This window comes from Onthophagus taurus, chromosome 3 (assembly GCF_036711975.1).
Source record: "Onthophagus taurus isolate NC chromosome 3, IU_Otau_3.0, whole genome shotgun sequence".
Taxonomy (NCBI): domain Eukaryota; kingdom Metazoa; phylum Arthropoda; class Insecta; order Coleoptera; family Scarabaeidae; genus Onthophagus; species Onthophagus taurus.
In genome coordinates this window covers 22,629,222-22,655,873 of record NC_091968.1, presented here as the reverse complement: position 1 = coordinate 22,655,873, position 26,652 = coordinate 22,629,222, and the positions used below count along the sequence as shown (strand labels likewise).

Genomic DNA, 26,652 nt, shown 5'->3' with positions numbered 1-26,652 from the left:
AATCATCGTGGTAAATTGCACCAAAATCGACAAACAATTTTCTCAAAAAAAAAAATATTTTTGAGGTGGTTAGGGTAGTTAACCCCAGCCACCCCTTTATGTCGTATAGGGTTTATTTTACTGCGTAAATCTTAATTTACATCTAATTAATGGTTTTCTTCAAAATATTGTTCAAAAGTGTAACAGTTTATCACATTATTCTTAAGGAAACAGGTTATCTACCGTACCCCGTAACTTTGCAGGGGATGGTCAGAGGCAAATAAGAAAAAACACGTAATTAATATTTTTAAACGTAATATAAGGATACATAATATCACCAAAATCGACAGGGTAGTTTTTAAAATATTCCAAAAAACTAGGGGTAGTTTACCCCCTGAAGCCCTCAGATATATGTGTGATATATCAATGGAAAGCTCTTTGAAAATGAATATCAGTTTACATTTACCACATTTCGATAACTATTTTCGTCTTCAGCCTATAAGCGAATATATATATTTCGCCCCGATTTCCAACCCTTATAACTCGCCCCAGGGGCTTTATTAGCACGTATAAAAAAATACGTAAACCTTATTTTTGGCCATACTATCGCTGTACCAAATTTCAACAAACTCGGTAAGGGACAGTTCTGATACTTCCCTTGTTAGTATTAACAAAAAAATACTTGTATTATATAATTACAAATTGACAAAAAATTACATAGTTACGAAAGCAGTTACAATTAAAATTCAGACACAACATTCTGTGTTTCGGAATTCCTCAACAGAATAGAAAGCGCCGTATAATAAAAAAACTCTCGTGTCGTAATGATGAAAATTAGAAGAGATATCATAGGACTGTTTATTCTTATTGGCATATAAAATTGCTTCCAATATAAATTCTGATGGAATAGTTAAAATGTTTAGCCTCTTGAAGAACGGCTTGCAGTTCTCCGTAAAACCGACCCCACCAAGCACACGGATAGCTCTACGCAGGAGCTTAAAAATATGACTACTAGCTGGAGTATTAATTCGGGTTATTTCAGGAGGTTATTTTCAGGAGGAACCGTATTAACTACACGTTTCAGTGCGTAAATGTTTCTGCTCACCCTGGCCCCCACAGCTAGAGCATGCTCGTCAAAACTTAATTTTGAAGCAGTTACAATTACGCCAAAAAACTTAGTGCCGCTGGGATTCTGAGGGGGAAGATCTCTAAGACCAAGTGACATATGTACCGTTTTAGAGTTATTGAGAGAAAGTTCATTTGCCACAGTCCAATCATGAACTCTACGCATCACATTATCCGATATACAGTGTAAATCATCAATGCATGGACTACGAATCAACAGGGTAGCATCATCAGCATAAAGAAAGCATTCAATATTGTTTCCAACATAATAGGGTAGGTCATTAATAAATAATAGAAAGCCGAGGCCCAAGAATTGACCCCTGTGGAACCCCTCTACGTACCAGAATGCGATTTGAGACTTTAGAATCACAGTTTACGCATTCATTCCTTCCCTCCAGGTATGACATAATGAAATTTAAACTATTACTGTCAAAGTTATAAACTGTTTTAAGTTTTTCTAAAAGAATTCTTCATATATACGGTTAAAAACGTTTGAAGTAAAACTTGATATACATATGTAGCAAACATTAAAATAAAGTAGGAGTTGAATTAACGATACCTAATCACAAATGTTTCCCAAAATTCAATCAAAAAGGTAAACTCGGCATTAATTTTTTGATTTTGAAGCGGTTTATCATCAATCGAAGCCATTGACCTTGATGATGGTCATTACGTCATTACCATTTAGATAAAGTAGATTTCTTTTTTGTTAAAATCGATGAAAGATTTTTAGATGAGATACGATTCTGAAAAGATGGAATGAATATCTTAAGATCAACATAAAAACCCAATATGTATTTATTTAAACAAATATCTCAATTTATAAATAAAATTTAAGAAACATTTAAAATTTTTAAGTTGGTAATGAAGTTTATTTGACATTACAGATTACTATACTCAGTGTTTGACATGTTATTATAGGTTATGTTTACATGTTTACTATTAACCGAGTTAAAAAACGTTAAAATATGGCATTTTCTTTCGGACAATCTTCTTTTGGGCAAACGGCAAAGCGTAAGTTGTAAATTAAATTAATATTTTAGTTGATATTAGTCTTAGTGATTAAAAGTTACAGTTACAACGTTATTTCTTGAAAATTCAACGGGGACGTTCATATGTACCAAAACAAAGTTATTCTCCAAGTTTCTTAAAATCGCTTCGTTTCTACGCTCGTCGACTTCCAATCCTCTGATATAACCTCCTATGTTTAGTAATAATCCGAGAAGGAAACCCATACATATTAAAAAAGTTAATCCAAACACCACATTTCCAAAGACGATTCCTTCGGGGGCGTACTCGACTTTATAAGAATTGATTTCTTCTTTCAAATTGGTCACATTTTCCGGTGTGATGATAACATTTTGATTTGTCACGTTTATTATGTCAATGTTAACAAAATACATTCTAGCAAGTCTCTTCTAATTGTAAGTTCTAAGAACCACACTGATAGTGAACAATAAAGCAATAGATTAACGAGGAATTTGTTATCTTTTAAAAATAGAAAATAACTTGTTCTATTATTTGTTTGGTTATAACGATGTTTTAATTGGACCGCGTTATACATCACTTAACTAAGCGAATTTTATCGTTTTTAGAGATTTTCATGCTGTCTGTTAGGTAAAGGTGTAACTTATCTTAGAAAAAATGCAGAATACAGAAAGACCTAAACTACTATTTGTTTTAAATGATAAAGCTAAGCGCCAATCACGTTATACGTTGTTAAATATGTTGCATATTTTTATTGCACTAAAACTAGAAATAACACTAGAACTAGAAATTTTCTCCGACGTTTCGTTTTCGTGAAAGTATGATCAGGTTTATTCTTTTTTTTTTAATAATTCAATGTTTTTTTAAATGAAATACATTGTGTGACATATCGTTGAAATCAGATTTAATTATGCTAATTTTTGGTGTGAAAATCAAATATTGGTTTCATAAGAAAAAATAAACCCGATGATAGTTTCACGAAAACGAAACATCTGAGAAAATTTCTAGTTGTGCCATGACATTTTTCATAAAATGTTGCCTTAAGAATGTTTTTTCAGATTCACGAAAAAACGAAAAATAAAGAAGTTATAGGCAAAAAACGAAAGTCATTTTTTTGTTTAATATATCATATTTTTAAAACTAAAACGGCTAGATCCAAAAACTTAGTTGAAAAATGATGAGCTCTAAAATACGCAACTTTGGCCCCATTTAACCATTTCTGTATCTCTTATGGTTTCTGAGATCCCAATGGTGGGGTCGAATTTGAATTACCTGTATATAATATTTTTTTGAGATTATCTTAATAATTATTGTTTGAATCAAAAAATTTTTCAAACAAATCTTATTTAGAATCGAGCCAGTAACAACTTTCATTAAAACATTTTTTCAAATAATCGAAATTATAGAATCTTAGATTTCCCTGTGAATAGTACGGTAAAAAAAATTCAATTTGATCAAAAATTGTTTCAGATAAAATTTGTTTAAAATATGATTTATAATCGATTATTTTAATAAAAAAATTTGATATGGTTACTAGATGGCGCTGTATACCGATATATATCGTGTATATAACATATTTTTGAGGTTATCTTAACAATTAATGTTTGAATCAAAAAAATTTTCAAACAAATCTTATTTAGAACCGAGCCAGTAACAACTTTAATTAAAACATTTTTTTCGAATAATCGAAATTATAGAATCTTAAATTTCCCTGTGAACAGTACGGTGAAGAAAAATTCAATTTTATCAAAAATTGTTTCAGATAAAATTTGTTTAGAATATGATTTATAATCGATTATTTTAATAAAAAATGTTGATATCGTTACTAGATGGCGCTGTATACCGATATATATCGTATATATAACATATTTTTGAGGTTATCTTAACAATTAATGTTTGAATCAAAAAATTTTTCAAACAAATCTTATTTAGAATCGAGCCAGTAACAACTTTAATTAAAACATTTTTTTCGAATAATCGAAATTATAGAATCTTAAATTTCCCTGTGAACAGTACGGTGAAAAAAAATTCAATTTTATCAAAAATTGTTTCAGATAAAATTTGTTTAGAATATGATTTATAATCGATTATTTTAATAAAAAATTTTGATATGGTTACTAGATGGCGCTGTATACCGATATATATCGTATATATAACATATTTTTGAGGTTACCTTAACAATTTATGTTTGAATCAAAAAATTTTGCAAACAAATCTTATTTAGAATCGAGCCAGTAACAACTTTAATTAAAACATTTTTTTCGAATAATCGAAATTATAGAATCTTAAATTTCCCTGTGAACAGTACGATGAAAAAAAAATTCAATTTTATCCAAAATTGTTTCAGATAAAATTTGTTTAGAATATTATTTAAAATCGATTATTTTAATAAAAAATTTTGATATGGTTACTAGATGGCGCTGTATACCGATATATATCATATATGTATATAACATATTTTTGAGGTTATCTTAACAATTAATGTTGGAATCAAAAAATTTTGCAAACAAATCTTATTTAGAATCGAGCCAGTAACAACTTTGATTAAAACATTTCTTTCGAATAATCGAAACTATAGAATCTTAAATTTCCCTGTGAACAGTACGATGAAAAAAAAATTCAATTTTATCAAAAATTGTTTCAGATAAAATTTGTTTAGGATATGATTTATAATCGATTATTTTAATAAAAAAATTTGATATAATTACCAGATGGTGCTGTATACCGATATATATCATATATATAACATTTTTTTTTACTAGATGACGCTGTATATCGATATACAGGTGTATCTGAATGACTGCAACAAACTTCAAGGGGTGATTCTTTAGTGAATTTTAAGGGTACTTTGATATATGAACCATAGGCGACTTCGACTCCCCTAAGGAGCTACACCCCTCCAAAAATGGCGGAAAATTTTGGTTTAATTTGTTTTTCTCAAAAACCATAAATGCTAGGAAAATGAAATTTGGGGAATATGTTTAACTAACACTAGACCAAGAACTAGAAATTTTCTCCGACGTTTCGTTTTCGTGAAAGTATCAGGTTTATCCTTTTTTTTTGAATAATTCAATGTTTTTTTAAATGAAATACATTGTGTGACATATCGTTGAAATCAGATTTAATTATGCTAATTTTTGGTGTGAAAATCAAATATTGGGTTCATAAGAAAAAATAAACCTGATGATAGTTTCACGAAAACGAAACATCTGAGAAAATTGCTAGTTGTGCCATGACATTTTTCATAAAATGTTGCCTTAAGAATGTTTTTTCAGATTCACGAAAAAACGAAAAATAAAGAAGTTATAGGCAAAAAATGAAAGTTATTTTTTTGTTTAATATATCATATTTTTAAAACTAAAACGGCTAGATCCAAAAACTTAGTTGAAAAATGATGAGCTCTAAAATACGCAACTTTGGCCCCATTTAACCATTTCTGTATCTCTTATGGTTTCTGAGATCCCAATGGTGGGGTCGAATTTGAATTACCTGTATATAATATTTTTTTGAGATTATCTTAATAATTATTGTTTGAATCAAAAATTTTTTCAAACAAATCTTATTTAGAATCGAGCCAGTAACAACTTTCATTAAAACATTTTTTTCGAATAATCGAAATTATAGAATCTTAAATTTCCCTGTGAACAGTACGATGAAAAAAAAATTCAATTTTATCAAAAATTGTTTCAGATAAAATTTGTTTAGAATATGATTTATAATCGATTATTTTAATAAAAAAATTTGATATGGTTATTAGATGGCGCTGTATACCGATATATATATCATATATACAGGTGTACCAAGTATGAGTAGAAAAAATTTGAGGGGTTATAGGTCTCCTCTTTCTGAATAAAAAATTCTTATAACACAATGTCCCATTCTTTGTCCTTCTTAAGATATGATACGATAAAGTTAAGAGTTCACACGCTTGAGTACTACTGTTTAATGAATTATACTAAGCAGGCTTTGCTTTGCAATTTGTTTCTAGTTTTGTAATTTTGTTGTTTTTAATACAATAAGCACGTTTATTCATTAAAACCTAAATTTATTCGTATAAAGTAAACAACCTCTAAAAATATCTCAAAAATGACTTTTATGTGTCAAATTAAAGCTATATACAGGCTGTCCGGAATTGACGTGTACAACGCAAGACCACAAGTACCTTGACCAAAAATATGATGATTTAACAAAATTGCTTAGTTTAGCCGCTAGAGGGTTTTCACAATAATATATTTTTTTAAATAACTCGGAAAATCCTCAAAGGATTTTATTCATTTTTTGGTCATGCGTTTGTATCAGTAGATTACAGCTATTTGTGGAATAAACTCTAATTTCGAAAATTATAGGGTGCTTAAAAACTTTGAATATTGTGATTATCCATGTTGCAAGGTTAAATTAAATTTATTTATTTAATGAAAAACAAAATAAGTAACCTAAAAACTTGGTCACAATAAACTATGCATCCATATCTTTTTAACCCCCATTACAAACACTATTCTTTTTTCTGAGTAGTTACTTTAATTTAGAAACTATTTTCTCCCTTACAAAATTTCAGTTGGGTGAACGCTTTAGCCACAAAAAAATATTTTCTAAATCTCCATAAGCGCGAGTGAGTGATATAAGGTAACACTAATAACATTTTTTAATAGTTGGCTAGGTATAATTAATTAAAAAAAAAACAGTTTGTCACTTAAACTTGACAGCGGTATTCGTATTTTTTGTTTTGCGTTTTATCTTTGATTCATCATGAATGTTTAATGCCCTCTAGCGGCTAAACTAAGTAATTTTATATATAGATAAGTTGAGTTAAATCATCATATTTTTAGTCAAGGTACTTGTGGTCTTGCGTTGTACACGTCATTTCGGGACACCTGTACATAAGCAAACCCTGCTTAGTATAATTCTTTATACAGCAGTACTTAAACTTTCAAACCCTTAACTTTATCGTATCATATCTTAAGAATGGCAAGGAATGGGACATTGTGTTGTAAGAATTTTTTATTCACAAAAAAAGGACCTAAACCCCTCAAATTTTTCCTACTCATACCTGCTACACTCTGTATAACATTTTTTTGAGGTTATCTGAATAATTAATGTTTGAATCAAAAAGTTTTTCGAACAAATCTTATTTAAAATCGAGCCAGTAACAACTTTCGTTAAAACATTTTTTTCGAATAATCGAAATTATAAAATCTTAAATTTCCCTGTGAACAGTACGATGAAAAAAAAATTCAATTTTATCAAAAATTGTTTCAGATAAAATTTGTTTAGAATATGATTTATAATCGATTATTTTAATAAAAGAATTTGATATGTTTACTAGATCTCCCTGTATAGCGATATATATCATATAAATAACATTTTTTTGAAGTTATCTTAATAATTATTGTTTGAATCAAAAAAATTTTCAAGCAAATCTTATTTAGAATTGAACCAGTAACAACTTTCATTAAAACATTTTTTTCGAATAATCGAAATTATAGAATCTTAAATTTCCCTGTGAATAGTACGATAAAAAAGAAATTCAATTTTATCAAAAACTGTTTCAGATAAAATTTGTTTAGAATATGATTTATAATCGATAATTTTAATAAAAAATTTTGATATAATTACCAGATGGCGCTGTATACCGATATATATCATATATATAACATTTTTTTGAGGTTATCTTAATAATTATTGTTTGAATCAAAAAATTTTTCAAACAAATCTTATTTAGAATCGATCCAGTAACAACTTTCATTAAAACATTTTTTTCGAATAATCGAAATTATAGAATCTTAAATTTCCCTGTGAACAGTACGATGAAAGAAAAATTCAATTTTATCAAAAAATGTTTCAGATAAAATTTGTTTAGAATATGATTTATAATCGATTATTTTAATAAAAGAATTTGATATGTTTACTAGATCTCGCTGTATAGCGATATATATCATATATATAACATTTTTTTGAAGTTATCTTAATAATTATTGTTTGAATCAAAAAAAATTTCAAGCAAATCTTATTTAGAATTGAACCAGTAACAACTTTCATTAAAACATTTTTTTCGAATAATCGAAATTATAGAATCTTAAATTTCCCTGTGAATAGTACGATAAAAAAGAAATTCAATTTTATCAAAAACTGTTTCAGATAAAATTTGTTTAGAATATGATTTATAATCGATAATTTTAATAAAAAATTTTGATATAATTACCAGATGGCGCTGTATACCGATATATATCATATATATAACATTTTCTTGAGGTTATCTTAATAATTATTGTTTGAATCAAAAATTTTTTCAAACAAATCTTATTTAGAATCGAGCCTGTAACAACTTTCGTTAAAACATTTTTTTCGAATAATCGAAATTATAGAATCTTAAATTTCCCTGTGAACAGTACGATGAAAAAAAATCAATTTTATCAAAAATTGTTTCAGATAAAATTTGTTTAGAATATGATTTATAATCGATTATTTTAATAAAAGAATTTGATATGTTTACTAGATCCCGCTGTATAGCGATATATATCATATATATAACATTTTTTTGAAGTTATCTTAATAATTATTGTTTGAATCAAAAAAATTTTCAAGCAAATCTTATTTAGAATTGAACCAGTAACAACTTTCATTAAAACATTTTTTTCGAATAATCGAAATTATAGAATCTTAAATTTCCCTGTGAATAGTACGATAAAAAAGAAATTCAATTTTATCAAAAACTGTTTCAGATAAAATTTGTTTAGAATATGATTTATAATCGATAATTTTAATAAAAAATTTTGATATAATTACCAGATGGCGCTGTATACCGATATATATCATATATATAACATTTTCTTGAGGTTATCTTAATAATTATTGTTTGAATCAAAAATTTTTTCAAACAAATCTTATTTAGAATCGAGCCTGTAACAACTTTCGTTAAAACATTTTTTTCGAATAATCGAAATTATAGAATCTTAAATTTCCCTGTGAACAGTACGATGAAAAAAAATCAATTTTATCAAAAATTGTTTCAGATAAAATTTGTTTAGAATATGATTTATAATCGATTATTTTAATAAAAGAATTTGATATGTTTACTAGATCTCGCTGTATAGCGATATATATCATATATATAACATTTTTTTGAAGTTATCTTAATAATTATTGTTTGAATCAAAAAAATTTTCAAGCAAATCTTATTTAGAATTGAACCAGTAACAACTTTCATTAAAACATTTTTTTCGAATAATCGAAATTATAGAATCTTAAATTTCCCTGTGAATAGTACGATAAAAAAGAAATTCAATTTTATCAAAAACTGTTTCAGATAAAATTTGTTTAGAATATGATTTATAATCGATAATTTTAATAAAAAATTTTGATATAATTACCAGATGGCGCTGTATACCGATATATATCATATATATAACATTTTCTTGAGGTTATCTTAATAATTATTGTTTGAATCAAAAAATTTTTCAAACAAATCTTATTTAGAATCGAGCCTGTAACAACTTTCGTTAAAACATTTTTTTCGAATAATCGAAATTATAGAATCTTAAATTTCCCTGTGAACAGTACGATGAAAAAAAAATTCAATTTTATCAAAAATTGTTTGAGATAAAATTTGTTTAGAATATGATTTATAATCGATTATTTTAATAAAAGAATTTGATATGTTTACTAGATCTCCCTGTATAGCGATATATATCATATAAATAACATTTTTTTGAAGTTATCTTAATAATTATTGTTTGAATCAAAAAATTTTTCAAACAAATCTTGTTTAGAATCGAGCCTGTAACAACTTTCATTAAAACATTTTTTTCGAATAATCGAAATTATAGAATCTTAAATTTCCCTGTGAATAGTACGATAAAAAAGAAATTCAATTTTATCAAAAACTGTTTCAGATAAAATTTGTTTAGAATATGATTTATAATCGATAATTTTAATAAAAAATTTTGATATAATTACCAGATGGCGCTGTATACCGATATATATCATATATATAACATTTTCTTGAGGTTATCTTAATAATTATTGTTTGAATCAAAAAATTTTTCAAACAAATCTTATTTAGAATCGAGCCTGTAACAACTTTCGTTAAAACATTTTTTTCGAATAATCGAAATTATAGAATCTTAAATTTCCCTGTGAATAGTACGATAAAAAAGAAATTCAATTTTATCAAAAACTGTTTCAGATAAAATTTGTTTAGAATATGATTTATAATCGATAATTTTAATAAAAAATTTTGATATAATTACCAGATGGCGCTGTATACCGATATATATCATATATACAACATTTTTTTGAGGTTATCCTAATAATTATTGTTTGAATCAAAAATTTTTTCAAACAAATCTTATTTAGAATCGTGTCAGTAACAACTTTGGTTCAAAAATTTTTGTCGAATTATCGAAATTATAGAATTTTAGATTTCCCTGTGAATAGTACGATGAAAGAAAATTGAATTTTATCAAAAATTGTTTCAAAAAAAATTTGTTTAAAATATGATTTATAGTCGATTATTTTAATAAAATTTTTTGATATGGTTACTAGATGGCGCTGTATACCGATATACAGGGTGTTTCAGGTTTTTGTAGCAGGACTTTAACAGTCGATAGATCTTTTAATATTAACACAAAAACTTCATATAAACATAGGTCGACAAACCTATGACAAACCTTCTTCTTCTAAACTTTCTTTGCAATTTAACTTTGTCATTATTACGATCTACCCGTCATTATTTAACCCTTGTTCAACTAATTGTCTATGCACTTTCACAAACACAGAAGCATGCGGACGTCTGCTGTATGGATATCTTCTCCTATACTCTAGGGCTACTTCTGCTGAATTTCCGTTTGTAAACCCATAAACAAAATGAATATCCGCTAACTCTTAGTTAGGAAAAAATTAACACTGATCAACAACTACTGGTGATTTGACACTTGATGCAATAAACTAAAACATTAGTAAACTTACCTACTTTGTTTCAATAGCAAACATGATTATACCTATCTTTAACAATCCTCTAAAAATATTGCTCTATATCGAATAATAAAAAGCGGATTATCTTGAAAACGATCAAGTTTAGCGCATTTTGATAAGAGTACCGTTTTTGCTTAAAAAAGTACCGAGAATAAGAATTTTTATTCAAAAAGTATACTGTCAGAAAAGTTATTGTTATTTTAATCCGTAAAGAATACGTTACAGAGCGCCCTCTACCGGCTATAGTAAAACGGACTCCATAATCGTCAACATTACAACAATTTGGCAGGTATTATAGAAAAAAAATGAACTATATGTTTATATGAAGTTTTTGTATTAATTTTAAAAGATCTATCGATTGTTAAAGTCCTGCTACAAAAACCTGAAACAACCTATATATCACATATATAATATTTTTTTGAGGTTATCTTAATAATTAATGTTTGAACCAAAAAATTTTTCGAACAAATCTTATTTAGTATCCAGTCAGTAGCAGTTTTCACAAATTTTCAATGAATATTCCAAATATGTCAAAATTGAGGTTGACATTTTAAACTTGAAGTTATCATTTATCATATTATAATAGAAGTTAATCTACTGTTAGTCACTTTTCAACACTTTCTTTTTCTTTTTAAAGTGTTTTTTGGGTCATTTCATATTGATTAACAAAAAATCGTCGATTTTTAAGCCACATGATGATTCTTGAATTTTTCCCAACTTTCTTAATATTTTTTTTGTTAAAAAACAACGTTCTTAAATTTTAACCTGTAAACTTGTAAATTTAAATTTTGTAAATTAGTAACTAATAATCTGATTTCGACTTTGATATGTGGTCTTTTTTAACAAAACAAAAAGAAATATTAAGAAACTCGTTTGTAATGAGGGATGTTAATCTGTTTATAGAGTCTCTGAAAATGGCCAAGGGCCAAAATCAGTTAGACTTAAATTCTATATCAAATAGAAGCTAGTTGAAAAGTACAAAATCAAACTCTATATAATTTTCTTCAAAAATTTTTACACGAAACATCATTTTGACTCTAGTATTTGTGATTAAACACCCTGTATAATTCTGATGGTTATCAACATTGTTCATTTGTCGCTTAGTCAAGTGATGCATAACGCGGTCCAATTGTTATCTTAATGTTTAAATGCAAATATTTCCTATTTATTTTTAGCTACGGGTTTCGGTGGAGGTGCTTTTGGTACCCCAACCACATCATCAGCGGGTTTCGGAGGATTTGGTACATCTTTCGGCGCCCCCGCCGCATCAACAACCCCCGCATTCGGAACAAGTTTTGGTACAACCGTAACAAGCACCGCTCCGGCTTTTGGTACATCATTCGGAACCCCCGCAAGTTCCGCCCCCGCTTTCGGATCGACATTTGGAGCTCCCCCAACATCGACTTTTGGAACATCCTTCGGTACTCCAGCAACTTCCGCGCCAGCTTTTGGAACAGTTTTTGGCGCCCAGACAACTTCAACTCCGAGTTTATTCGGAACTCCAGCCCAAACAACCAAACCAAGCCTTTTCGGCGCTCCGGTAACAAGCGCTTCGGGGGGATTATTTTCGACGTCGGGGGGTGGATTGTTTGGGAGTGGGGGGAGCACTCAAATTGCGGGGGGAGGGTTATTTGGGGCCACAACCACTTCGACACCGAGTTTATTCGGTGCTGGGGGGGTATCAACGTCTACCCCATCGTTATTTGGGACTTCGTTTGGGGCTGCAACTACAAGTGCGGGAACTGGGACGGGATTGTTTGGAAGTGCGGGGAGTAGTTTTGGAGGGGGGTTGTTTGGGGCGACGACGACGACGACAAATTCACTTTTTAGTGGATTTGGTGCTACAACGACTACGACAGCTTCGACGGGATTTGGGTTTGGGACTCAACCCGGGGGTTTTGGAACCGGGAATTTATTTGCGACCGGGTTAAAACCTCAAACATCGACGGTTGGGGTTGTTTCGGCTGCGGAAAATAAATTGCAACAAACGTTGGCAAGTTTTTACGCTATTAATGTCTTCGGGGATGAACGAGATGATATTTTAAAGAAGTGGAATATGTTACAAGCTTGTTGGGGGACGGGAAAGGGTTATTACAACGCTTCGCAACCCCCCGTCGAGTATAACCAGTCAAATCCATTCTATCGATTTAAAGGAATAGGTTATGTTGTTATCCCCCAGCCTGATAATGCAGATGGATTGGTTAAGTTGCAATTTAATAAAAAGGAATCCGAAGTTAGGTTAGTTTAAACATAAATTAACAGTGTATTTTTACGATAATTAATTATCGTATCCGTCATCTTTGCAGGTATGCAACCAATATCACAGTAGAGGTATTGCGATACGCGATTTGCGATGTTGGTTGCATACTTGCAATGATTACGTCGTGTTTGATAATTAATTGGACCGCGTTATGCATCACTTAACTAAGATACAAATAAATAATGTTGAGAAAAACGAGATTTTCGTTTTCTCTCTCTAAAAATATAACTTCTCAAAATAGACAAGCTCAAACGATTGAAAATTGTTTGGTGTCTGTCTATTGTTGTCACTTGTCACAGAACACTGCGAAGTGTTTCTGTAAGTTGTGGCATAAATTTAATCACAAATACTAGAGTCAAAATGAGGAGTAAATAATCTAGTGTTTGATTTTATACTTTTAAACTACTTTTTATTTTACAGTACCAATCAAATTAATAAATGGTATTAGGTGAAAGTTTTTTCCTATATTGTTTAAATAATTAAATGCCCTATGCAGTTATTTTTGTATAAAAATTTATTCTTAATAATCTGTTTTAAATTAAATTAACAAAATAGTACTTATTTTCAATGCACAAAATTATTGGCACACTTAACAATTGGTACAAACGTACATTATATGCTTAGCAGAAATGTCAAATATCCTAAATGTGTGTCCCTCTATTGACAGTTAATTTAATTTTTAAACCGAATTCCATCTTGTCTTTATCAACTAAAGTAATTAAATGGGGTTTAAATGGGGAGCGCAAAATAAGGTTGGAGCTGAAACAGGCATTGTTGGAGGAGTGGTACAATATTGAGCAAAAAACAACCCAAAATTTGGTTCACTCCATGCCAAGGCCTTTGAAGGTCGTTATCAAATAAAAAGAATTACCCACAAAATACTAATTTAGTTTAAAGTAGATTTAAAATAGTTCGTTTTTTAACTGTGCCAATAATTTTGTGCGTTGAAAATAAGTACTATTTTGTTAATTTAATTTAAAACAGATTATTAAAAATACATTTTTATACAAAAATAACTGCATAGAGTATTTAATTTAATTAATTAAACAATATAGAAAAAATACTTTCACATAATACCATTTGTTAATTTGGTTTAAAAACAGTCGTGAAATGATAAACTATTGCTGTGCCAATAATTAAGTGCGGCACTGTATATAGAATTTAAGTCTAACTAGTTTCAAATCAGATTATTAGTTACTAATTTACAAAATTAACGTTTATAAAAGTTATAAAATGAAAATGACGCTCATTTTTAACCAAAGAAAAAGAAATATTTAGAAATTAGAAAAAACACGTAAAAAATAAAAAGAAAGTTAACGTCAGTTATAAAGCTTCTATTGTATGGTAACTAACTTCAGGTTTAAAATGTCAACCTCAATTTTGACATATTTGTAATCTTCATTAAAAATCCTTTAAAATGAGTACAAACACGACATATTTATCTTCAATATTAATGAAGTTATGGTCAACTTCCGGTTAAAAATGTCAACGTCAATTTTGACATATTCGTAATCATCGTGAAAAATCCTTTAAAATGAGTCCAAACATGATACGTTTAATTCCAATACTACTCGAGATATAAGCGACTTCCGGTTTGAAATGTCAATGTCATTTTGACATATTCTTAATTTTTATAAAATGTCTTAATATTTGTCATAAAAACAAAAATATAATAAAAAAAAATTAAAAATTAAGGTTGGTATTAATATTTAAAAATTAAGTTGCTATCTTCATTGTTGCTAACTTCGGGTTTAATGTTTTTTATTCAAACTTTTTTGTTTTTTGAGATAAGTACGTCATTTTTGGACTCATTTTAAACGTTTTTTAATGAAGATGACAAATATGTCAAAATTAAAAGTTGAAAATTTGAACTTTTTGGTTTTTTTGAGATAAATGCATCATGTTTGGACTCATTTTAAAGGTTTTTTTAATAAACATCATGAAAGTACACCACGAAGTTGTACATTTGTCTATTATATGATAACTAACTACAGGTTTAAAATGTCAATCTCAATTTTGAAATATTTGTAATCTTCATTAAAAATCCTTTAAAATGAGTACAAACACCACATATTTATCCTCAATATTAATGAAGTTATGGTCAACTTCCGGTTTGAAATGTCAATGTCATTTTGACATATTCTTAATTTTTATAAAATGTCTTAATATTTGTCGCAAAACAAAAATATAATAAAAAAAAATAAAAAATTAAGTTGGTATTAATATTTAAAAATTAAATTGCTATCTTCATTGTTGCTAACTTCGGGTTTAATGTATTTTATTCTAACTTTTTTGTTTTTTGAGATAAATGCGTCATCTTTGGACTCATTTTAAAGGTTTTTTAATGAAGATGACAAATATGTCAAAATTCACGTTGACGTTTCAAACCGGAAGTGATTGTATCTCCATTAATATTAAAGTTAAATATGTCGAATTTGGACTCATTTTAAAGGATTTTTTATGAAGTTGACAAATATGTCAAAATTAAAGGTTGAAAGTTCGAACTTTTTGGTTTTTTGTGATAAATGTTTTTTAATAAAAAATACATCATGAAAGAACACCATGAAGTTGTCCATTTGTCTTTTATATGATAACTAACTTCAGGTTTAAAATGTCAACCTCAATTTTGACATATTTGTAATCTTCATTAAAAATCCTTTAAAATGAGTACAGACCCGGCATATTTATCTTCAATATTAATGAAGCTATGGTCAACTTCCAGTTAAGAATGTCAACGTCAATTTTGACATATTTGTAATCGTCGTGAAAAATCCTTTAAAATGAGTCCAAACATGATACGTTTAATTCCAATATTACTCGAGATATAAGCAACTTCCGGTTTGAAATGTCAATGTCATTTTGACATATTCTTAATTTTTATAAAATGTCTTAATATTTGTCACAAAAACAAAAATATAATGTAAAAGAAAATAAAAAATTAAGGTACATAATTCGTTAAAAAATATTTCATTTTGACATTTGACAATTTTTTTAGTTTTTAAGTTGTTGGTTTCTCCAAAAAATTAGATTGACGATTAAAAATCATTAAATATAAAGCCAAACTCGATATATTTATCTCTAGTCGTTATCGAGATATCTTAATTCTTAACAAACAAAATGGCGGAGATTTGACATTTAACATTTTCTAACCTAACTTTTTTGTTTTTTGTCCTAAATGTGTCATGTTTGGTGTCAAATTAAAGGATTTTTACTTCTTATTAAGAAAATTAAAGATAATTTTTCATTAATAAATATTCGATTTTGACATTTGACATTTTTTTGTTGGTTTTTTCAAAAAATTAGATTTACGATTAAATATCGTTTAATATAAATCGGTATATTTATTTTATTTATTTATTATTGGTATTGGTATTATTTATTTTATTGGTATTAATGTTTTTTATCGAGTTTTTAACATTTTCTTCTATAATTCGAGAACGGGTGGCGATATCGAGATGCGGTTTTCACTAAAATTTAGCAAATTTTAAGGCGATTAAGGGTCTGTGAAGTAAATAGTACCGTTCCATTTAACTTTTTTTCAAAAATCATAAAAAATATGTAACCGCTGCAGATAACGCCCTCTAGCTTATTTGTTTTAAACCAAGCGGTCTTACTGAAAATATCGTTTAAAAGAGCATGAAATGCTCTTTCAAACAAGACCAAATATATTCAAATCGGTTGAATAGTCCAGGTGATATTAAAATGTAAACATTTGAAAACGCATTGGCCTCCCCCTCCCTTATTATGACAGATATGAGAAATATCTCAAAATAAAATCGATGCGGTATTATCCAAGCTACTAAATGATGTTAACTAAGTTATACCTCATCGTCTATCTTTCTGAGATAGCGGGAATTTTATGTTTTTCTATGGCAGTTACGCCCCCTAGCGGTCGAATTAGGAACTTCAAAATAATTTCCGGCTATTTCTCTTGCCCACTTTGCTTATAAGGATTTTTTTCCCAAATCTATAGGCCTTACTGTTGTCGAGATACAGCCGCTCCGTACGCTTAACGGGACACCCTGTACAAAACACTGTACAGGGTGTACAGATTACCATTCCGATAACGTGGCAATAGTTGTACCATACCGGTTATAGGTTTACCTACCAGATAGCACGAAAATCTCTATTAAGTGATGTATAACGAGGTCCAATAGACAACCTAAACCTTGACGTCATAGAGATGGGCGGAGCTTATACCGACTCCAAACATTTTCGTGGCTAATTATGGTGCTAGCGGTAAATCACCATAATATATGTAATTTTTGATTAGTGTTAAAATAAAATAAACTAAGTGATGACATTTCAAATGACATTTTTTGGCGATTTATCTTAGCAACGAAATTGTTTGGAGTCAGTATAAGCTCCGCCCATCTCTGTGACGTCAGACTTAGGCAGTCTATTATCGTACCCGAGGTCATCGTTGCAGGTATGCAACCAATATCACAGTACGGATATTACAATACACGATTAGCGATATTGGTTGCATACTTTGTCAGGTACGATAATAATTAATTAACACACTTTATGTAATAATGGAATAATTAATTTTAGTGCAATGAAGGACACCTTAATAAACGGAATAAACGGTATTTTAGGAAACAAACCCAATTTAACACTAACAATAGAACATATAAAAGACTTAGCCGACTCGGAATGTGAGGTTATGATCAGCGTTTTAGAAAAGGGGGTAACCGGAACGAATCGGAAAATACACGCCTCCGATTTAGCGTCGTTTTTGAACCAACCAACTCAAAAACAGCAACTTTCCACCGTTGGGGTGACTTATATCGGGCCTTACATGACTCCGACTAAATCGCAATTAGAGGAATATTTAAAAATACCTCCGCCGGGTATCGATAATCAAATGTGGCAAGCCGCTCAAATCGACAACCCACATCCCCAAAAATACCTTCCGACACCAATAAACGGATTTTACGATTTAAAAAAGCGATTGTTGTGCGAAGAATACGAAACGGGGCTTCACCGGGCGTTTTTGGAAAAGGTTTCTAACGATATTAATGAGTTAAAAAAGAAACAAGCCGCTTCTTTGGCTCATATTAATGAGTATAAACAGAAATTTTTACAACTTCAACATAGAGTTTTAAAAGTAACCAAAAAAAAATATTATTTTTAACCCAAATTAATTTTGAATTTAGATTTTAGTTAAACAAGAAGTAAGTAGAAAAGCCGGGATGGCGTTACAACCGGAAGAGGAGGCTTTAAGAAGTCGATTAGAAATAATGCATTCACAACTTAGTATTCCAACACAATTTAAAGTAAATATTAATATTAAATGTCAAATTAAGTGTTGCTAAACGAATTTTTTTAGGGTCAATTAAACGAATTAATTAGTTCTGTAAAGTTGTTAAGTACCGAACAAGCTTGTTGTAGCAATAACGAACGTTATAAAATGGAACCGAAAGTTCAAGATGATGTTAAACAATTCTTACAAATGGAACAAAATGGAATTGCCTATCTTATAAATGTTATTAATAATGATTTAAAGGATTTAAAGCTGATTCAATATGGTTTATTACAATTTTTGAATAAGTGATTTTTTATTAACTTTATAATGATGTATTTTTCTTTCAAAATAAACGATATTTTATATAAAACGTTTTAGGTTGGTAATTTTGAATTTAAATTCGAAATGTCATTTAATGACATAACACATTTTTTTTTTTTTAATTACCGAAAAATAATTTAATTGAAGCGAAAATAAATCAAAATAACTTTTTTTTGATACAAAAAGATTAAATATTGTTAAATTTAACATAATATTATATAAATATTGCGATTTTAAGTTCAACGAAATAAGTAATCAATGAAGTTAGTAACGAAAACATAACCCAACTTTTTTGACGGTTTTAAATTTTCGAGATTTAACGAAATACTTAATAAGTGATTAATTTTAAATCGTTTAGACATTAATTAAATCTTATCTGTTTGTAGGAAGTTGAAATTTGCGAGTGAAATGAAATTATCCGAGATTAGAACGTGATGTTAGTTAACACGAAGATCTTGAATTTCTGTAACAAGATTTTGGACGAAATTTGTTAAATCAAGTGTGAAGCTAGTCTAAGCTTTAATTAATGCTATTTTACTAAGAAGCTTGATGATGGGGACTAATAATGTTAAAGCGGGCTATTTCTGCATGGCAAAGCGCCTCTCAAATACACATACTATTGCCTATTTTGGTAAAAATTTTCAGAACGAGTATCGTCTGGAAACACACTTCCCTTCCTCAAAATTCTGCCCCCACACAGATGTCTGAAGTAAAGGACGTAACCCGTCCATCATGTAGGGTTCATTTTTACACGCAACAGAGTAAGGTGGGCTATTTCTAATTTGAAACCCCTAAAATCGCCTGGAGGAGATGGAATTCTTATATATAGCCAGCTACAGCCTTAGCTATATACCCACACTATGGATGAAAGTAAAAGTGGTCTTCATACCTAAAGATTGTAGGCCCCAAGGCATACAGACCAATTAGCCTAACTTCATTTCTCCTCAAAGGGATGGAAAAGGTAATCGATCAATACCTTAGGAATGGAGTGCTTGTCACTAAACCATTCCACCCTAACTAAGATGCTTACCAGAAAGCAAAATCAACAATTACTGCTCTCCATGCTTTGAATAGCACTTTAGAGAAGGCAATTGCAACCAAAGAGATAGCCCTATGTGCTTTCATAGACATAGAGGGTGCGTTTGATAACACCTCCTATGAATCCATAGAGAAGGCTCTAAACGTAAAAGATATACATCCGTCAATGATCAAATGGTGTATAGCCATGTTGAAAAGTCGGCAGATCACAACCAGTCTGGGAGGCGAGTCGTAGACTATAAAGGCGCTAAGAGGATGTCCCCAAGGGGGAATGCTATCAGCTCTACTATGGCGCCTGCAAGGTCCGTAAAGCGTATTGTACAAGGTTGGCCAGACGAAGGATTTCAAAGTATGAGAAGTGAACCCCCTAACATGCCCTAATTGTGACGTCACGTGTTACAGACGCTGACGTTTTAAGAGAAAAGTATTCTATTAAAGTATATAATTAAATAATAAAAAGAGAAAATACATAACTTTCATCAAAGTGTTTAATGAGAAAAAGTAGTTTTGGGATAAATTACTTCGTTTCAGTCTCTAGCTCTCACTGCTTCGTAACTCGTGACGTCACCCCTCTCCTTTCCCTTCAAAACGCGTTCTACTGTCTCTGGCCAACCTGGTGCAATGTGCTTTACGGACCTTGGGTGCCTGGTAGTTGATGACTTGATGAACAGCCTAACAAAAAACGGTTTCAAGATTCAGGGGTATGTTGATGACCTAATAATCACAATTCGAGGTAAATATGATACAATCATAACTTAACTAATGCAGAAAGCCCTACTACTCACCAGTACTTGGTGTAGAAGCAGTGGGCTCAGCATCAATCCAAATAAAATCACCCTCCCAAAGCAGAACTATTAATCTCAAAACAGAAGTTAAATAGTTACTTTAAACTAAACTGGAACTCACACTTAGATAAGGTGAGGAAAAAGGCCATCATGGCAAACCAGATCTGCCGCAGGCTCCTAGGAAGGAACTGATCCATGGTCGCCTACGCCTCATTGGTTTGGTGGCCAAAAACACAACATAAGACAGCGCAATAACAACTGGCACAAATCCAGCGGTTAGCATGTCTTAACATAACGGGTGCAATGAGATCCTGTCCGACGCGACGGCTGCTTTGGAAGCCCTACTCGGTCTCACACCGCTCCATTTATATATACAAAAAAGGCAGCTTCAAGTGCCTTATCACTGAAAATAGTTTCTTCATTCAAGTTGATGTAGGGCAACCTCAGAGGACACCTCGAAATCCTCAAGGACCCATGTCTAAATCACCTAATTGAAATTAAAATGGACCTTATACCGACAGAATACAATTTCAACCAGCCGTATAAGGTCATATTTAGAAGCAGGGATGATTGGGCGAAGGGTCTAAAAAGAGGAGCCCTAGCCTGATACACTGATGCTTCAAAGACAGTTAGATTTGGAGTAGGTATGAGCATCAGTGGACCAAACAGCCACATTAAACTGCCCCTCAGCTCGGACATAACAATTTTCCAAGCAGACGTTCTTGTTATAAACTTCTGCACCGCTTTGAACCTACAGAAGGGACAGAAAGGTGCATCCATAAACATTTTCACAAACACTCGGGCCGCCTTAAAGGCAATTCAGGCCTAGACATGTGACTCCGCACTGATCAGAGAGTGTACCAGCAACCTGAAAGAACTCGCTAGGGGCAATGATGTTACCCTATTGTAGGTTCCAGGTCACAGCAACATTGAGGGCAATGAGAAGGCGGACAAGCTGGCCAAAGAAGCAACGAACACGCCCTTCATTGGACCCCAACCTGGCTGTGGACTACAAAAAAGTCATCTAAAACAAATAATCAACAATTGGGAGATCTCAAAGGTGGCCTTACGCTGGAAAGAATTTCCAGGTCACAGACAAGCGAAGAGTATGATAACTCCGTCGCAAAACAAAACCAAAGAGGTTTTATGCCTCAGCAATGGGATCTAATCTAAGGACGCTCTCAGGTTACCTGACCGGGCATGCACCCCTAAAATACCACCTCTTCCACATTGGACAAGCTATGAATCAAACTTGTCGACTTTGCAACGAAACAGCTGAACATATACTGTGCAATTGCGTCGCCAGAGGCCGTCTAAGACACAAAATTTTCGGCAAAACTCTCTTGACATCTACCGACATAAAGGTTCAAGACCTTAGGACAATACTAAGATTCATCAAGGACCTACATTTACTCTAAACCTTTGGAGGGCTAAAGTTATAATAGATCTTATAGGTCGCGATAACGAGAGGGGCCGCTCCCCTCAGCCCGGCAGCAATAATAATAATAATCGCCTGGAAATATGTACCAGCAGAATGGATTAAGGTAAGGGTATCTTATAAGGGTATATTCATATCACTGATATCTGGTCCACTGAGTCGCTACCAGTACGCTTATTAAGCGAAAAAGTCCGTAGAATTGGCTTTACACAACTTGGTTGGTAGAGTATCCAGGACGCTCCAGGGTAAAGAGATCTTGGTTTGTGCGTTTCTGGATATAGAAGATGATTCAAACAACGCAATACCATAATCTATCGAAAGAGCTCTTGACGGGAGAGTGGAATCAACTATAGCGGGTTGGATCCACAATATGCTTGATAGCAGATTAATTTCTAGTTCACATCACGTTGACACCGTTGATATCCAAAGTTCTGGGGTTGCTAGCAATGAAGTGGCAGATGAGCTAGCACGTGAGGGCAGCGATGAAGCATTATTGGGGTCAGAGTCAGCAGTTGGTGTATCATTTGTGATGGCCAAACATAGGATTGGACTGTGGGCTGAAGAGAGACTTCGCCTATTGTGGACCAATTCTCCTGGAATGAGACACGCTAAGTTGTTTACGAACATCGCCTCTGTCAAACTGAACCTCAAGGACACCTCGAAATTTTTAGTTTTATTTTAATTTTTTAATAAATAGTTTCTTCATTCAAGTTGATGTAGGGCAACCCCAGAGGACACCTCGTAAATCCTCAAGGACCCATGTCTAAACCACTTGATTGAAATTAAAACGGACCTTATACCGATAGCATACAATTTCGATCAGCCGTATAAGGTCATATTTAAAAGCAGGGATGATTGGACGAAGGGTGAGCCTCAACTTACAAGAGCGACAGTGCCTAAAGGCAATTCAGGCATAGACGTGTAAACTATGATAAATTACATTAAGAAATTTGTAGAGAAATACGGCTCAAAAGGTGTTTTACTTACACCAGTGACAAAAAGAATGTAATACAATCCAATGTTATGAATGCTGAGTAGCAAAACAACTAAGTAATATATTCTTCCAACCCCTAAATGAATAAGCTTTAAAGAATCAGTATCTATGCGGAGAGTTACGAGGTATAAGCGATCTAAACTACGAGATCGAACCAGCACACCTTGCAGCCACTCTGCAACTTGATATGAGTAAAAATGACAAAACTTAGCAGATCGGTGGATTGGTATTGTCATTGTAAATCTATGTCTTAAATTTATATTATGTATATCCGTTTACCGGTGTGAACAATTTTACAAATTAGGCATAGGTAATGTGTAAGAAATCACTTTGCCATGGTTAGCCAACCACTTGACAATAAGAATGGTGAGATGTGTTCTCTCTAAGAGTTCTGAACGACCTGCACCTTTCGTTTAAATTCAAAAGATAGACATGGACTAAAACAACACTACAATAATTAAAATTAGATAAAACTAAACTATCACAAATTAAACGCTTGAGCCTGTCAGATAAAATCTGTCTATTCGAGTAGAGGTGCTTCAAAGCACTATAAGAAAGACCACACAAAACTGTGATGTGATTACCAAAGTTTAATTGATTGTCCAAGATAACCCCTAGACTCGTATCTGAAAAGGTTAATGACTGATCTACTATGTAAACATTTATGTACAATGGCTATGATTAAGTATGTCAAAAGGTTATGTTGTGCATTGGAGCTATCTACATCCAATGCACAAAAAATGTCGGTCAGGTCCAGCAGGGCCAGCAGGCAGCAGCGCCCTAGTAAAACTAAAATGTTTCCTAAAGCCAGATTGCTTAAGCGATAAAATACAATGGGTGTCTAAATAAAGCTGCAATTGCTCAACCATGAGAATCTCCAATACCTTTTGATAGTACCGGCAGTATTGCTATGGGTCTTAAATCTTTATATGTAGTGACCGGATTCGTTTTAAGAATGGGAGTTATAAGTCCATGCCTCCACGACATTGGAAACACTGATTCAGTAAGACAGAAATTAAGCATGTAGTAAGCACATCAAGAATACGTGGGCAACATCAGCGTACCATGTCCAACCCAATCCCAACAGATCCTACACTAGAGGATTTCATATTAATTTGAGTAAATTTTGTTAAAATTATTATTTTTAGAGATTATTGATAACACCAACTTAGGTTGGCACTTCTGAATAAAAAATTTAATTATATGTCAATGTCAGAAAAGAAATGTCAGAGGCTTTTTTTTGGGATTATAAGGTAAGATTTAAGATAAAACTTGCGTTTTTAATTTCTACTTTGACATAGTTAGTAATACAATTTTGATTATTTTTTTTATAATTATTAAAAGCATTGTTCTTTGATTTGAGTAAATTTGATTAAAATTATTATTTTTAGAGATTATTGATAACACCAACTTAGGTTGGCACTTCTGAATAAAAAATTTAATTATATGTCAATGTCAGAAAAGAAATGTCAGATGCTTTTTTTTGGGATTATAAGGTAAGATTTAAGATAAAACTTGCGTTTTTAATTTCTACTTTGACATAGTTACTAATACAATTTTGATTATTTTTTTTTATAATTATTAAAAGCATTGTTCTTTGATTTGAGTAAATTTTGTTAAAATTGTCATTTTTTAAAGATTATTGATGTTACCAACTTAGGTTGGCACTTCTGAATAAAAAATTTAATTATATGTCAATGTCAGAAAAGAAATGTCAGAGGCTTTTTTTTGGGATTATAAGGTAAGATTTAAGATAAAACTTGCGTTTTTAATTTCTACTTTGACATAGTTACTAATACAATTTTGATTATTTTTTTTTATAATTATTAAAAGCATTGTTCTTTGATTTGAGTAAATTTTGTTAAAATTGTCATTTTTTAAAGATTATTGATGTTACCAACTTAGGTTGGCACTTCTGAATAAAAAATTTAATTATATGTCAATGTCAGAAAAAAAATGTCATAGGATTTTTTTTGGGGTTATAAGGTAAGATTTAAGATAAAACTTGCATCTTTAACTTCTACTGTGACATAGTTAGTAATACAATTTTGATTATTTTTTTTATATTTATTAAAAGCACTGTTTCTTAATTTGAGTAAATTTTGTTAAAATTATTATTTTTAGAGATTATTGATGTCACCAACTTAGGTTGGCACTTCTGAATAAAAAATTTAATTATATGTCAATATCAGAAAAGAAATGTCATAGGATTTTTTTGGGGGTTATAAGGTAAGATTTAAGATAAAACTTGCGTCTTTAACTTCTACTTTGACACAGTTAATAAGACAATTTTGATTATTTATTTTATACTTATTAAAAGCATTGTTCCTTAATTTGAGTAAATTTTATTAAAATTATTATTTTTAGAGATTATTGATGACACCAACTTAGGTTGGCACTTCTGAAAAAAAAATTTAATTACATGTCAATGTCAGAAAAGAAATATCAGGATTCTTTTTGGGGTTATAAGGTAAGATTTAAGATAAAACTTGCGTTTTTAACTTCTACTTTGACATAATTAGTAATACAATTTTGATTATTTTTTTTTATAATTATTAAAATCATTGTTTCTTAGAGTAAATTTTATTAAAATTATTATTTTTAGAGATTATTGATGACACTAACTTAGGTTGGCACTTCTGAATAAAAAATTTAATTATATGTCAATGTCAGAAAAGAAATGTCATAGACTTTTTTTGGGGTTATAAGGTAAGATTTAAGATAAAACTTGCATCTTTAACTTCTACTTTGACATAATTAGTAATACAATTTTGATTATATTTTTTACAATTAATAAAATCATTGTTTCTTAATTTGAGTAAATTTTGTTACAATTATTATTTTTAGAGATTATTGATGTCACCAACTTAGGTTGGCACTTCTGAATAAAAAATTTAATTATATGTCAATATCAGAAAAGAAATGTCACCGGTTCTTTACCGGCGAGACGATAGCAACAAACCGCCCAGCAAAAAACTTTTTCCTTTATATTTCCACCTACTTCTAGGGCCCATATCTTCGTTATCTAGAAAGATAGCGAAAAACTAAGCACACGGTTGGAAAGCTTTGTCTTTTCTCTATCTTAAACCGCGTTTTCGTCCGCCGATATGTTGATAATAAGAGCAAGAAAAAATAAGAAACGTCGCGCTGCATTCAATTTACCTCAAAATTACCAAATTTCACGGCCTTGTGCAGCCGTTACTAGACGGAAATTCAATAAATGGTTTACATATTCGGAAAGAGCTGACCTTGGACTATCTTATTCCGAGTTTTCGTCCGTCAATATCTGTCGGCGTCTGTCAAAAAAGACGCTCCTGAAAAGGAACCTATAGTTGGCAACAAACTTTACTTTTGTATTTCCATCTATGTACTTTTCGGACGGATATCTTTGTTATTTATAACGCTAGCGAAAAACTAAGCACACGGTTGGAAAGCTTGGTCGTTTTTCTATCTTAAACCGAGTTTTCGTCCGCCGATATGTTGATAATGAGAGCAAGAAAAAATAAG

At 30.8% G+C, this 26,652-nt stretch overlaps 1 protein-coding gene and 1 long non-coding RNA gene across 3 annotated transcripts; both read left to right on the top strand.

Moving 5' to 3' along the window:
• The first annotated feature begins 1,981 nt into the window (after nt 1-1,981).
• Nucleotides 1,982-18,939, top strand: LOC111421355 (nuclear pore complex protein Nup54). The gene is made up of 5 exons (XM_023054498.2): nt 1,982-2,118; nt 12,237-13,299; nt 17,876-18,431; nt 18,481-18,600; nt 18,654-18,939. The coding sequence occupies exons 1-5, from the start codon at nt 2,073-2,075 to the stop codon at nt 18,876-18,878; spliced, it is 2,010 nt and encodes a 669-aa protein (XP_022910266.2). The 5' UTR covers nt 1,982-2,072; the 3' UTR covers nt 18,879-18,939.
• Nucleotides 18,940-19,174: 235 nt separating this feature from the next.
• On the top strand, nt 19,175-26,130 carry LOC111423369 (uncharacterized). Of its 2 annotated transcripts, XR_011640104.1 has the most exons (6): nt 19,175-19,225; nt 19,277-24,398; nt 24,537-25,374; nt 25,513-25,615; nt 25,751-25,854; nt 25,993-26,130. It is a non-coding gene; the product is annotated as an uncharacterized lncRNA (long non-coding RNA). The 2 variants fall into 2 exon arrangements; XR_011640103.1 differs by lacking the exon at nt 25,993-26,130 and having other exon boundaries at nt 25,751-25,968.
• Nucleotides 26,131-26,652: the final 522 nt, after the last annotated feature.